This window comes from Nerophis lumbriciformis, linkage group LG22, assembly GCF_033978685.3.
Source record: "Nerophis lumbriciformis linkage group LG22, RoL_Nlum_v2.1, whole genome shotgun sequence".
Lineage (NCBI taxonomy): Eukaryota > Metazoa > Chordata > Actinopteri > Syngnathiformes > Syngnathidae > Nerophis > Nerophis lumbriciformis.
The window spans coordinates 30,699,606-30,716,068 of NC_084569.2; the positions used below are offsets into that span (position 1 = coordinate 30,699,606).

At 37.7% G+C, this 16,463-nt stretch overlaps 1 protein-coding gene across 12 annotated transcripts in view; it reads left to right on the forward strand.

The window, feature by feature from the left end:
* nfixb (nuclear factor I/Xb) overlaps positions 1-16,463 on the forward strand; it is a 527,883-nt gene that overhangs the window by 443,507 nt on the left and 67,913 nt on the right. For all 12 annotated transcript variants that reach the window (XM_061973664.1, XM_061973667.1, XM_061973665.1 and 9 more), the window contains 2 exons: positions 13,613-13,687; positions 15,536-15,656. In XM_061973664.1, coding sequence (XP_061829648.1) covers positions 13,613-13,687; positions 15,536-15,656 — 196 coding nt within the window. The remainder of the gene's footprint in view (positions 1-13,612; positions 13,688-15,535; positions 15,657-16,463) is intronic.

A 16,463-nucleotide genomic window follows, 5' to 3' on the forward strand; every position in this document is an offset into this window, starting at 1 on the left:
CTGCAGGACGAGGAATACCGTATTTTCCGCACTATAAGGCACACCGGGTTATAAGGCGCACCTTCAATGAATGGCATATTTCAAAACTTTGTTCATATATAAGGCGCACCGGATTATAAGGCGCACCTATGCATCCATTAGATGGAGCTGCGCTAAAGGGAATGTCAACAAAACAGTCCGATAGGTCAGTCAAACTTTATTAATAGATTACAAACCAGCGTTCTGACAACTCCGTTCACTCCCAAAATGAATAAACAGCTGATTTACTCGTGTTACGATAAATCAAACGTTAGTGCAATTACAATATAGTAACACTCGAAATAGTGTCGAGCAATAACAATATCAATAACTCAACGTATACCCCGCCTTCCGCCCGATTGTAGCTGAGATAGGCTCCAGCGACCCCGAAGGGAATAAGCGGTAGAAAATGGATGGATGGATGGATAACTCAACGTTGCTCCAACGTTAATGTCACCCAACACAACACACAAAATAAACATGTAAAGCTCACTTTATGAAGTTATTCCTCATCCACGAATCCCTCGAATTCTTCTTCTTCAGTGTCCGAATTAAACAGTTGGACGAATACGGCATCCAACATGCTCCGTCTCGTCGAAGTCGTCATTAATGGAGTCAGTGTCGCTGCTGTTGTCTAGCAGTTCAGTGACAATTCCTGCCTTCCTGAAAGCTCGGACCGCAGTTGAGACTGATATATCAGCCCAGGCATTTACGATCCACTGGCAGATAGTGGCGTATGTCGTCCGGCGCCGTCTCCCTGTCTTGGTGAACGTGTGTTCGCTTTCTGTCATTCATGTTCTACTGCGTGACTGATCGCTTTGAGTTTAAACTCTGCGCCGTAAGCGTGTCTCTTAATCGGAGCCATTTTGGGGTCTTTACATAAACACACAAATGGAAATGAAACGTCATATATCCCAGCATGCACCGCGCGCTTCTTCTTCTACGGGGGCGGCTGCTTACCATAGAAGAAGAACGTCTTCTTCTACGGGGGAAAATTAAGTTGGCGGCTGCTTACTGTAGATGAAGAAGCGCTTCTTCTTCTACAGGGGAAAAAGAAGTTGGTGGCTGTTTACCGTAGTTGCGAGACCTAAACTTTATGAAAATGAAGTTTAGGTTTGTTGTGGCTCAATATTGGTCCATATATAAGGCGCATCGGATTATAAGGCGCACTGTCAGCTTTTGATAAAATTGGAGGGTTTTAGGTGCGCCTTATAGTGCGGAAAATACGGTAGCTAAACATGCTTCACTACACACCGTAGCCCACCGGCGTCACAATGTAAACAAACACCATGGGTGGATCTACACCTGACATCCACTGTAATGATACCAAGTACAGGAGCGTATCTAGTCGATACTACTATGATTACATCGATATTTTTGGCATCACAAAATCTTTTTTCGTTTTTTATTTATTTATATTAAATTGGCCCGAGTGTGTGAATGTGAGTGTGAATGTTGTCTGTCTATCTGTGTTGGCCCTGTGATGAGGTGGCGACTTGTCCAGGGTGTACACCGCCTTCCGCCCTATTGTAACTGAGATAGGCTCCAGCACCCCCCGCGACCCCAAAAGGGACAAGGGGTAGAAAATGGATGGATGGATATTATGTTTATAAACTCAGGAAATACGTCCCTGGACACAAGAGGACTTAAATGACCAATGTATGATCCTGTTACTGTCATGTCTGTGATCATGTTTTGTTTAAGTTATGTTCTGTTTGGTTTTTGGACTCTTTTTAGTTCCTGTTTTCACTCCCTTGCTTTGTCACCATAGCAACCATTAGTTTCACCTGGTTCACATTTTCACTCACGCACCTGTTGTCAATCATGTCACTGTTAAATAATGATAAATGGGTTATACTTGTATAGCGCTTTTCTACCTTCAAGATACTCAAAGCGCTTTGACAGTATTTCCACATTCACCCATTCACACACACATTCACAAACTGATGGCGGGAGCTGCCATGCAAGGCGCTAACCAGCAGCCATCAGGAGCAAGGGGTGAAGTGTCTTGCCCAAGGACACAACGGACGTGACTAGGATGGTAGAAGGTGGGGATTAAACCCCAGTAACCCACAACCCTCCAATTGCTGGCACGGCCACTCTACCAACTTCGCCACGCCGTCCCACTGTTATTTAAGCCTGTCTTTTTCTGTTTGTCGGCCTGGCTACATTTAACTCTGCTACTTCTGATACTCATGCCTGTTCATAGTTATGCTTCATGCCATGCCACGTAAGTTTTGTTTGTTCATGTCACAGTTAGCAAGTTTTGTTTCATGTTCATAGTTTCTGCCTTTGTGCTAGTATTTTGTTTCATAGTCAAGTTTGCATTTCCGCCTTGTGCGCGCTTTTTGTTTGTTCATTTTGTTAGTGTTAAAATAAATGATGTATTTACCTCCAAGCCTTGTCCACTCCAACTATTCTTGCATCTCGGGAAAACAAAACCCCCATAGTCCACGTTATGACAGTTACTACTTGGTATCGGATCAATACCCAAATTTGTGGTGTCATCCAAAACTAATGTAAAGTATCCAAACAACAGAAGAATAAGTGATTATTACATTTTAACAGAAGTGTAGATAAAACATGTTAAAAGAGAAAGAAGGCAGATATTAACAGTAAATGAACAAGTAGATTAATAATTCATTTTCTACCACTTTTCTACCAAGACAAGTTGTCTTTAATGTTCACTATTTTACTTAAGGACAAACTTGCAATAAGAAACATATGTTTAATGTACCGTAAGATTTTTTGCTAATATAAAGCCAATAATGCCATTTTTTGTGGTCCCCTTTATTTAGAAAAGTATCGAAATACATTTTGCTACAGGTACCGGTACCAAAATATTGCTACCGGGACAACCCTAGTGCCCGCATGCTTGCGTGAACGGCTTTAAAAGGGCTTTGTCCGCATCTCGATACAGTACCAACACACTTACTGGACACACTGTGTACTCTGTGAGCAAGTGTGTCCCGGCAGAGTTGGGCTTGGTTTATTATGGTAAGGGGAGCTGATGGTACTGCAGTGTGTGGGGATTGCGGCGGGCCGCTCATAAATCACACTGACGTTACTCGAAGATGGGAACCACATGGCTGCTGCCTTGCTGAGCACTGACCTCATGGGCTGTTGCCGCCGTGGTTAACCCGGACAGTGCTCGAGTGAGCGGAGCGACCGAGATGGCGAACGGGGGGTGGGGATGTAGGATGTACGTATAGATAGAATGTTTCTTGCCGATCGTGCGGACCACCGTGTTAGCTCCACCGGCACAGGAAGACACAATACATGTCCATATTCCTCGTTACCCACACGGGAGTCGCATGAATTCCAGGAGGGCGCATGTCTTGCCAAAACACCGGCTCGAATTGGAGAGCGAATTGCGACGAACGCGTTGCCTATTCACAGTGCGAAGGCGCTTCACTGCGAAAACTGAAATCTAAGTAAGATTAAATATCTCAAATAAGAGTGATATTTGCTTATTTTCTGTCTGATAAGATAATTCTTCTCACTAAGCAGATTTCATGTGAGAGTGTTTTACTTGTTTTAAAGGTTTTTGTCCTAAATGATCTCAGTAAGATATTACAGCTTGTTGCTGAGATTTGATGACCTATATTGAGTAAAACATGCTTGAAACTAGAATATCAACTGTTGCAAAGCTGTGTCATCAACACTCACAAGTATAAAACTACTTTTTTAAAGTAATAATTTCTTATTTCAAGCATGTAAAAAAAAAATCATGACTTTGACACAATTGTGTCTCATATTAAAACAGATGACAGCCAAATGGACTTTGCTGTTTTATTTTCGATGAAACAATAGAAAGTACGTACTCATATAGTAGTACAGTTGTTATTAGTGAGAATATACTTATTTTAAGATATTTTTGGGTTCATTGAGGTTAGCTAATTTTACTTGTTTTGGAAAGTCTTGACTAGGGATGTCCCGATCCAGGTTTTTGCACTTCCGATCCGATACCGATGTTGTTTTTGCACTTCCGATCCGATACCGATACTGGCCTATCCGAGCATGTATTAAAGTTTAAAGTTATTTAGCCTACTTAGTTGTCAGAATCATGTTGAAAAGGGTTTTAGTACTCTTGATAACAACTAGCCAGCTGAATTAGGGGAGTTTGAATAATACACAATGGTTGGTAACAAGAAACTGACCTGTTTATTCAAGGATAAACACAAAATAGACAAAATTATACATGACAAACAGAAATGGCATCATTGAACTAGGGCTGGGCGATATGGCCTTTTCTTAATATTGCGATATTTTAAGGCCATATTGCAATACACGATGTATATGTGGATATTTTGCCTTAGCCTTGAATGAACACTTGATGCATATAATCACAGCAGTATGATGATTCTATGTGTCTACATTAAAACATTCTTCTTCATACTACATTAATATATGCTACTTTTAAACTTTCATGCACAGAAGGAAATCACAACTAAAAAAATCACAATTTTTTTCATACGGTGTTGATGTGGAAATGTTTGCCTCGGCATTTTGATGGTGTAGACGTGTGGCACCGAATGGAGATAAGCGTCTCGACAGACGTTACAATATTTGAACAATGATGACGAAAACTGTTTTCTCTGTCGTGTCCGTGTGTCGAAAATTGTTATGCGCTTATTTTTTTTATTTGATTTTGTGCGTGGCATAGATTTGCCGTGCGCAGAGGACGCTTGAGCAGTGCACAATTGCGCAGGCGCGCACCTTAGGAGGGAGCGTTGCTCGCACGGCTGCGCTAGCATCACAGCTAACATTAGCCATGCTGCTACCTCTCTGCTCGGGGAGGGCGTATACGTATGTGACGTATGACGTGACAGTATGTGACGTATGACGTGACAGTATGTGACGTGTGTAAGAAGGTGCGCTTGCTGTCTGTGAGAAGCAGAGACACAGAAAAGAGTGAGAAGAGCCTGTCGTGTAATGCCAGCAGCTAAAAGCAACTGCGTGAGAATCCACAGACCTGTGGATGTGTTGAAGGTGTGCTGGAAAATGCGGAACGGAACTAGGGAGCAGCAGAAAAGTGGAATGTATTATTTAAATCGGTGCGTTGAAAAACACGGACCGGAGTTTTTAACTGGATCTGGATCGGCATTTTCCCATGCCTTGCCGATACGCATTTTTTGATAAATATCGGCATCCGATCCAAATATCGGATCGAGACATCCCTAGTCTTGACAAGCCAAATGTTATTGTTCTATTAGCAGATAATTTTGCTTAGTTCAAATGAAATACCCCTAATTATTATTTTTTTTCTTGTTTTTGAACACTGACTTTTTGCAGTGTTCTAAGACACTAATCCTGTAGAAAATAAACAAAGTTTCTTCCAAGTATTATTATCACTGGATGACTAGATAAAAAAGCAATAGTTAAGGACACTACACGCACACAAAAATCAGGACGACACAAGAAGCTAACCCCTAAAGCTTAAAAGTAAAGTTGATACCTAGTATAGTATCAGTATGTAAACGATACGAAAGTGATTAGATCGATAATTTTCTTGCTCTTACCATAACAAAATAATTTTTTGGGTTGTTTTTGTTATTGTTTACAAACTCAGGGCGTAAGTCTCTGGATACAGGAAGGCTTTCAGGGCAAAACCAAAATGATTTAAATGGAAGCCAATAGTAGTTTTTGCTTTTGTTTAGTTGTTGTGCACTAGACACTTTATTTTGTTTTAAAAAAAATTGGCATTTAATACCACTAATTTAATACATCATCTGATTTACAACAATATCAGCAAATTCTAAATTTAATAAGTTGAGTTTTATAAAAAAAAAAAAAAATTCTGTTTGCTTCAGTTAATTGCTATAAAACCTTTTCAGTTATATTACACCAATATTTCATTTCATTATTGTGTTTAATGAGGATGTCCCAATCCAACATTTTTAACCTTTGTTCCCGATTTGACTTTTTGGCCACAGATCCGATCCGATTTTGAGTCCCTATCCGATACTTTGACAATGGATTATATAACTGAGAAAGTTTTATAGCAAAATAAAGAAGAAAAAAACGCCAGCAGATACCAAAACGCATCAATCGAATGAATTTTAATCAGCCCCTAAGTCATCCAGAAGCAATACAATTTTAAAAGGAAATTGCTGAATAGACCAGAGATGTCAAACTCATTTTAGATTGGGGACCACATGGAGAAAAATCTACTCCCAAGTGGATGGGACTGGTAAAATCGCGGCACGATAACTTGAAAATAAAGACAACTTCAGATTGTTTTCTTTGTTTAAAAATAGAACAAACACATTCTGAAAATGTACAAATCATAATGTTGTTGTTTTTTTTACACTTTTATGTTGCGATTAATAGTATTCTATCTTTATTTGTCGTTATTTATACTTTCTGAATAAATTATGTGATAATGTTCATCAGTCAACTCATTGGTGTTAATTTTTAATCTATCATGATAAAAAAATAACATCAAAATCAAATTAAAGGATGTTTTTTATGTAGTTTGCTCATTTTCCTCAAATGGTGCACTAACATCATGTGGTATATATTTTTTTACATATGGAGCATCGTCTACACCTGACCTGGGCAAATTAAGGCCCGGGGGCCACACGCGGCCCGTTAAGCTTTTCAATCTGGCCCGCCGGACATTCCCAAATATTTTTTTTAGATCTTTAAGATGGAAAGTGTAGCTGCCATTATGATGTGCAGTCATGTTTTCTAACGACCGTAAGTCTTGAACTATACAAAGTATTTCAATGGTTGGAATCTGCGCTTTTGGATGATGTACCACTTACTATGGTAATCTAATTAGTTACGATGGTCATCTAATTAGTTACTATGGTAATCTACGTCACAGCAACTCAGACGAGGCACCAAACAGTGTGGGCGGGAAGCGTTTCTACAGACGCGGAAGGAGACTTTCACAACAAAGTTCTAAAGCTTAGTGATATATCAGATATATCAGATTGTAGGTGGGTTTATTTTGTACCCTTCGCGTTCATATTTCACTGTTTGTTGCATTTTTGTTGCGTTTCACTTGATTGTAAATTTTTTGTCAATATTCAGTGTTTTATCCTTCATAGAAAAATGTACAATTCCATTACGTTTTTTAAGGCGGTCTGTCATAACGTTTTTAGCATTCAATCAGACATTATTGTGAGGTTTTGTATTAGTGTTCCTAAAAATAGATATACCGGCCCCCAGACACATTCTTTTCTCTTAATGTGGCCCCCAAGTCAAAAACTTTGCCCAGGTCTGGTCTACACAGATACAAAGAATTGTTATTGCGACATCTACTGGACACATTTAGAACAACAGTTTCTTTCATTCAAAAATTTCAGGTTAATTTTTTATACTTAGCAAACTCATAAAACCGTACGTTTGACACCTCTGGAATAGACAATATGTCTAAATTTTTTTATTTTTGATCGTCCAAAATGGTGAACCACACACGCAGGACGGGGGATTCTCGATCTGTCAGTTTGCACATCTTTCTGACACGTGCTACATAAAACCCTAACTAGCGCTCGCAAAACGGTGATGAGTGTTGTTGAATCACATTGTGCGTGCTCAATAAGTATATTTGCATTTTCCCCTTCCCGGTATTGTGGGCGTTTTGATGATAAGCAAATATTTTTGCATGTTATTGAAGACACAGACGTAGAATGGACTACACGCCTTATTTTGCTCACTTAACAGACGCAATCCACTTTAGTCGATCAACTTTGCGGTTGCTATCAAGTTTGCACGTGTTTTAGTGCACCCACTCCCTTAGCAGTTTGCACGCGCTATTTAGCACTTGTTATTTGGATCTTATTAGATCAGGGGTTAGTGCATCTGCCTCACAATACGAAGGTCCTGAGTAGTCTTGGGTTCAATCCCGGGCTCGGGATCTTTCTGTGTGGAGTTTGCATGTTCTCCCCGTGACTGCGTGGGTTCCCTCCGGGTACTCCGGCTTCCTCCCACTTCCAAAGATATGCACCTGGGGATAAGTTGATTGGCAACACTAAATTGGCCCTAGTGTGTGGATGTGAGTGTGAATGTTGTCTGTCTATCTGTGTTGGCCCTGCGATGAGGTGGCGACTTGTCCAGGGTGTACCCCGCCTTCCGCCCGATTGTAGCTGAGATAGGCTCCAGCGCCCCCCGCGACCCCAAAGGGAATAAGCGGTAGAAAATGGATGGATGGATAGATCAGGCCATCTGAGTCGTTTTTGTCGCCGCCTTGCGGGTCTGTAGTGTTCCCATCTCAGTCCTGAAGTGCTCTGTAGGGCTGCCTCACACTTTATAGCAGGGGTCCTGAACATTTTTGACCTCTAGGCCCAACTTTTCCACTACCGAGGGTCCCGGGGCCCACTCATTAACACTGAATTATTCATCTTACTCTTGATTTTAATCCTATTCAATCATAATATATAACCTATTTACAGTTTAACAGGATAAACCTTGTCAAATGATATGAAAGCATGTGTTAATCACAGAGATGATAATCAAGGCTAAGGTCAGGCTGATTATGAAAATGATTATACATCAAATTTACTGCAAAGGAAGAGAGCCATAAAACTGCTGTGAAAAACAGTGAAGTACTAAAATAATTACATTCTAACTAAATGAATAATAAATAATAATATATGTTTCTTGAATAAAAGTCAATAAATTAAAGTGCAAATTAAAATACAGCTTCACCACTTTAGTCATAATTTTTGCGCTCTCTATGACTTTAGCTCCAGACTTCCCCTGTTTGATTGAGATTGTCAAAAAAAAGTGTGTTACAACTAGGGCTGGGCGATATATCGATATACGCGATATATCGCGGGTTTGTCTCTGTGCAATATAGAAAATGACTATATCGTGATATCGAGTATGCGTTCTCACGTAGTTGCTTTTAGCTGCGGGCATTACACTACAGGCTCTCCTCTTTCCAGTCTCTCCTTCTCACAGACAGACAAGCGCACCTTCTTACACACGTCACATACTGTCACGTCATACGTCACATACGTATACGCCCTCTCCCAGCAGAGAGGTAGCAGCATGGCTAATGTTAGCTGTGATGCTAGCGGAATGGTAATACAAGAGAAAGAAGGTGTGAATCTGGTAACAAATGGAGGAATAATTAATTCCCCCAAAAAACAGCAGGGGGTCCATCGTCTGGCGGTGGTTTGGTTTCAAGTGGGAAGATGTCGAACAGACAACCGTAATTTGTCAAGTGTGGAGCAAAAGCGTTGCTATAAAAAGTAGCATTACTACTGTAACAAACAGTTCAGGGTGTCCCAAGTTACCGGAGTGTGTTAGGTAAGGAGGAGGAGTTTTGTCCCTCCAGAGTTTTTGCCGTAGGGCTGTGACGTAGGGTGTGTGTGGTTGTGGAAGGAGGTGTGTGATGTTGACATTAAAGAAGCGGTGGCTACCGAACCTGCTCTAATGTCTCCCGTTTATTATTTTATTAGATAAGTACACTGTATAGGCGAACGCAGGACACTCGGCTACACTGCTAGTATGTAGCATCATTTGAAAAGTCACCCGCGAGACAATGAAGAGGGCTTACTCCGCACGTCAATATCTCCGTTCGGTGCCACACGTCCACACCATCAAAATGCCGAGGCAAACATTTCCAGATCAACACGGTATGAAAAAAATAGTGATTTTTTTTAGTTGTGATTTCCTTCTCTGCATGAAAGTTTAAAAGTAGCATATATTAATGCAGTATGAAGAAGAATGTTTTAATGTAGACACATAGAATCATCATATTGCTGTGATTATATGCTTAAAGTGTTCATTCAAGGCTAAGGCAAAATATCGAGATATATATCGTGTATCGCGATATGGCCTTAAAATATCGCGATATTTAAAAAAGGCAATATCGCCCAGCCCTAGTTACAACTGACTGATACGAATCAAGCTGAAGAACAGATACTTTTAGGAGGCGCTCGTGACCCAACAAAGGACCTTGGCCCTATGGTTAAGAAACACCGGTCTATAGAATCCCTGGTCTAATGTGTACCTGTTGCAAATAGATGTGTCTTGGTTGAGTGACTCTTACAGCAAGCACATACTGTGAAAATGATAAAGAGAGATAATACTTATTGCACACACAAATCCATACTGTAGGACAGAGCTGGGCAAATATTTTGACTCAGGGGGCCACATTGTGCCAAGGTGTATGTGTGTATAATTTATATAGTATTATATTAGTGTTGTCCCGATACCAATATTTTGGTACCGGTACCAAAATGATTTCGATCCTTTTCGGTACTTTTCGGTACTTTTCTAAATAAGGGGGACCACAAAAAATTGCATTATTGGCTTTGTTTTAACAAAAAGTCTTACGGTACATTAAACATGTGTTTATTATTGCAAGTTTATCCTTAAATAAAATAGTGAACATACTAGACAACTTGTCTTTTAGTAATAAGTAAACAAACAAAGGCTCCTAATTAGTCTGCTGACATATGCAGTAACATATTGTGTCATTTTCCATTCTATTATTTTGTCAACATTATAAAGGACAAGTGGTAGAAAATGAATTATTAATCTACTTGTTCATTTACTGTTAAAATCTGCTTACTTTCTCCTTTAACATGTTCTATCTACACTTCTGTTAAAATATAATAATCACTTATTGTTCTGTTGTTTGATACTTTACATTAGTTTTGGGTGATACCACTAATTTGGGTATCATTCGATACCAAGTAGTTACAGGATCGTACATTGGTCATATTCAAAGTCCTCATGTGTCCAGGTACATATTTCCTGAGTTTATAAACATAATATACATTTAGAAAAAATGAAAGAAGATGTTGTAACGCCAAAAAATATTGACGTAATCATAGTAGTATCGACTAGATACGTTCCTGTACTTGGTATCATTACAGTGGATGTTAGGTGTACATCCACTAATGGCGTTTGTTTACATTTTACGAACTGGTACTTTTCAGAGGCGGTATAGTACTGAATATGATTCATTAGTATCGTACTATACTAATACCGGTATACCGTACAACCCTAATACACATTTAGCTGTAAAAATGTGCTGTACAGTATGTGTATTTGGGTCCCTTTTTTTCAAGAATATTAATACCAAAAGTCACAATGTCCGAAAGAATTCTAAAAACAGACCACCTCAAAAAAACGGAATGGAATGTTACAGTTTTTTACTGAATGGGACACCCAAAATGTACATGAAAATAAAGAAAGTGAGATTTACAATATTAACTATGAACAATAAAACACTGAATATTAACAACATATGAACATCGCTCCTCTTGTACTTCTCAGACCAGCTCCTCCATAGTTGTGTATCTTTTGCAATCAAGCAAAACACAACACAAATGTAACAAACAGCAAAATAGGAATGCAAAGGGTAATAAACACCTACAATATGATATATTATCACTTTTATGCAGATATTTGTTGTAAAATTTTGCTTCCGCATCTGTTCCTGACACACGCGTTTGGGGCTGGCTGCTCTGAAAACAAACCCCGCCCACTCTGCTTTGTTCCTGGTCTGAGCTGCTGTGACCTAGATTACCGTAATAACTCCTATAACACTCAAAAGCGCAGATTTCAACCATTGAATTACAAACCCCGTTTCCGTATGAGTTGGGAAATTGTGTTAGATGTAAATATAAACGGAATACAATGATTTGCAAATCATTTTCAACCGATATTCAGTTGAATATGCTACAAAGACAATGATGATGTTCTAACTGATAAACTTTTTTTTTTTTGCAAATAATCATTAACTTTAGAATTTGATGCCAGCAACACGTGAAAAAGAAGTTGGGAAAGGTGGCAATAAATACTGATAAAGTTGAGGAATGCTCATCAAACACTTATTTGGAACATCCCACAGGTGAACCGGCGAATTGGGAACAGGTGGGTGCCATGATTGGGTATAAAAGTAGATTCCATGAAATGCTCAGTCATTCACAAACAAGGATGGGGCGAGGGTCACCACTTTGTCAACAAATGCGTGAGCAAATTGTTGAACAGTTTAAGAAAAACCTTTCTCAACCAGCTATTGCAAGGAATTTAGGGATTTCACCATCTACGGTCCGTAATATCATCAAAGAGTTCAGAGAATCTGGAGAAATCACTGCACGTAAGCAGCTAAGCCCATGACATTCGATCCCTCAGGCTGTACTGCATCAACAAGCGACATCAGTGTATAAAGGATATCACCACACGGGCTCAGGAACACTTCAGAAACCCACTGTCAGTAACTACAGTTGGTCGCTACATCTGTAAGTGCAAGTTAAAACTCTCCTATGCAAGGCGAAAAACGTTTATCAACAACACCCAGAAATGCTGTCGGTTTCGCTGGGCCTGAGCTCATCTAAGATGGACTGATACAAAGTGGAAAAGTATTCTGTGGTCTGACGAGTCCACATTTCAAATTGTTTTTGGAAACTGTGGACGTCGTGTCCTCCGGACCAAAGAGGAAAAGAACCATCCGGATTGTTTTAGGCGCAAAGTTGAAAAGCCAGCATCTGTGATGGTATGGGGGTGTATTAGTGCCCAAGACATGGCTAACTTACACATCTGTGAAGGCGCCATTAATGCTGAAAGGTACATGCAGGTTTTGGAGCAAAATATGTTGCCATCCAAGCAACGTTACCATGGACGCCCCTGCTTATTTCAGTAAGACAATGCCAAGCCACATGTTACATCAACGTGGCTTCATAGTAAAAGAGTGCGGGTACTAGACTGGCCTGCCTGTAGTCCAGGCCTGTGTCCCATTGAAAATGTGTGGCGCATTATGAAGCCTAAAATACCACAACGGAGACCCCCGGACTGTTGAACAACTTAAGCTGTACATCAAGCAAGAATGGGAAATAATTCCACCTGAGAAGCTTCAAAAATGTGTCTCCTCAGTTCCCAAACGTTTACTGAGTGTTGTTAAAAGGAAAGGCCATGTAACACAGTGGTGAACATGCCCTTTCCCAACTACTTTGGCACGTGTTGCAGCCATGAAATTCTAAGTTAATTATTATTTGCACAAAAAAAAATAAAGTTTATGAGTTTGAACATCAAATATCTTGTCTTTGTAGTGCATTCAACTGAATATGGGTTGAAAAGGATTTGCAAATCATTGTATTCAGTTTATATTTACATCTAACACAATTTCCCAACTCATTTGGAAACGGGGTTTGTACTTTCTATAGTTCAAGACTTACGGTCATTTAAAAACAGCACTGCACATCATAGTGGCGGCGACAGTTCGGACGTTAAAAGTCTAAAAAAATTATGTAGAACGTCTTAATGGGCCGCATGTGGCTCGCGGGCCGTATTTTGCCAAGGCTTGCTGTAGAATCTGCACTAAGTGCATACATTTTACAGCTGTGCTTGCGGGGAATGCACTCTCTCGTTTGGCCTAATTGCTTGTGTGTGTTGAACTGTCAAAAGTGAGAAGAATAACATGTCGAATCCAAAAGGCCTGCTGTATCTTATAGAAAACACATGTTCGCACTGTATGACACCGGCCGCGTGTCAACCCTCTCCGTGCTTTCTCTCTGCGGGTGTTCACGTGCACTAAAGAGCGTGTACTCTATAATGTACGCACATCTAACTCTGCACATATGCTTTGCAGCCCTCTCTCACTTTTTTTTTTTTCTTCCCCACACAGGCCACTTGAGTTTCCAGGACTGCTTTGTGACTTCAGGGGTGTGGAACGTAGCCGAGCTGGTCCGCGTGTCGCAGAGTGAGTCACCGCCATCATTCACCCTCGTCAATCTCCCCTGCGCCTATCATTTGTGTAACGCACGACACGGCATACACTTTGTTCAAAACCGAGTTAGGTACAGCACAGCAGCCTGGTATTAATTAGGAGGAGGGAGGAGTAATGTACGTTTATGACATCGATTATGATTTACGGTTTTATATCGCATGTTCATTCAGAACCTGATCTGAATTATTCCTTTCCTTTCTTGTCCTGTTAAACTGAGCACCATTGAGTATTGCTGCTATATTAGAACATACTACACTGAGCAATATGGAAAATAAGCAGACAGGTAACAAATACGGTAGTATATACTGATATAACTTTTAGATACGACTCTTGCTCTTGCAAAAACACATTTAAAGATAAATGTTATCTAAAAAAAAAAAGTGGTTTCAAAAAAAATCTCCATAATCAGCCTAATAGTAGTGTTTTTACATATTCTAATTATTCTAAAGGGAAAAATAGTACCTTCTTTGTTTCATACGCTAATACTATATCTGATGAAATGAGATTAGATTAAATAATCTTTTCAATTTACTGTCCACATTAATTGCTGCAATGCTAACACATTATAAGAAGAACAACAACAAAAATATACAGTAAAATATATATCATTCAAGCAATACATAAAGCATTATAATAAATGATCATTTTAAAATATATAATTCACTTGAATATAAAAATAATAGAATATGGTAATTGATAAGAAATATTTTTCTAATTATGATAAAATAAAATAATTTTTATAACATAACTTTAAAAATAGTATGTACGTTTAAATAGAAATAATATAATTATATATGATTATTAATGCTTAAATAAAATGTGCAGTGTATAAATATGAATATAATTATAACATATTGTAAATAATAGTATATCAATTATAATAATACAAATAATATATTGTAATAAAGTGTTATAATGAATAATACATATCAGAATTATAATATATGTTTTATTATTATAACTCAATATATATTGTAATAAAATGCAAATAAATACATATACATATCTAGAAATACAAATATAACCATATTATGATTAAATATGATTACTAACATAGTAAAAACTGAGTAAAATATACATATATAAATAATAATTATACTGCATAGAAATGATAATAATACATAAATAATATGTATGTTTATATTGTAATATATTGATTTTAGTGCTATAATAAATACTAACTATTATATTGAATATAAAGTTTTTATTGTAACTTAATTGACAATTATAATTAAATATAAATACATACATATTTCTAAATAAAAATGTAAAATATCATGAGTAAAGAAAGATAATTAAATGATATTTAGAATAATATTTGAAAATATTAATATAGTAAAAAATGGTATGAATATAATTGTAATGTATATAAAGTATATTATAATATTATAATAAAGTACTATAATGAATAATAAATATTATTATATTTATGTTGTTTATTGTAACTTAGTAAAAACAATTTTGTAATGAAATGTAAGTATATAAATATATATAAATGCAAATAAACTATTATGATCATTAGATATGATCATTAATGTTAACAAAAATGTATAGTTTTTACGTATTAAAACTGTTACAATGTATTATTATAGATAATAATAATAATAATGAAAATGGAAAGACTAGACTGTGCAATACAAATATAGACAATGCAGAAAGCAAAATAAAATAAACAAAGCAGAAATATAACCACAACCACTTATAAATACACATTAGTAGGCTAAATGAACCTTTTCAACATAGAAATATAACCAATTTGTGCAAAGTATATATGCAGTGTAATTTACATGTGTGACTGGTGTGTGTACTCGCAATATGCAGCCCCAGTCGCTACGGCAACTGGCCCAAACTTCTCCCTGGCTGACCTGGACAGTCCTGGGTACTACAACATCAACCAGGTGACCCTGGGACGGCGCTCCATCACCTCCACACCCTCCACCAGGTACAGGTTTTCCCACACATGCACTCTTGAACAAAATCCTGAAAGAACAAATAAGAAGTATTTGCATTTTGCACTGGTGTACTGTATTAAAACAAACGTGTCATAGGCAGATGTCTGCTCATTACCGCTAGAAAAATATGTTCATAGCAGTCTTGTATTGTAGCTAATATATAAATGTTGTGGTTATTGACTATGTATACCTAACACTAGCACTCCCAAAAGGCAGCCAAATGGCTGGATTAGCCCAGGTGTGAATCGCCCATTTTGTCACCATCATTGTGTTAATGAAGTAGTGCTGCATACAGAGTTGCATATTGTGAGAAAAAGTTGTCATACAAGGAATACTAGAATTTTTTTGGTTCATTTAACAAGACAAAATTATGTAATTTATGAAAGAAAGTCTTGTTTTTTTATGGTTTGTAATATTTTGCGAAATAAATTGTCATTGTACAAGAATTATGTTTGAATATTTTAAGAAAAACGTTGAAATATTGCAAAAAAAAAATCATATACCGGTATATATATATTTTTTTTTTTTTTAGAAAAATGTTATATTGTGAGAAAAAAGTTATCTTACAAGAATTGTGTTGAAATATCTTAAGAAAAAAAGTTGAAACATTTTTAAGAAAAAGTTGAAACATTTTACATGATCAAAGTAAAATATATTGTGAAAAAAAGTCGTGATTAAAAAAAAAAGTTGCAACATTGTGAGGAAAATTGTCATACAATATTTTTTAGAAATATTCTGAGATTTTTTTAAGCTTATTTTACAAGACAAAATAATGTCATTTTACAAGATTAAAGTCA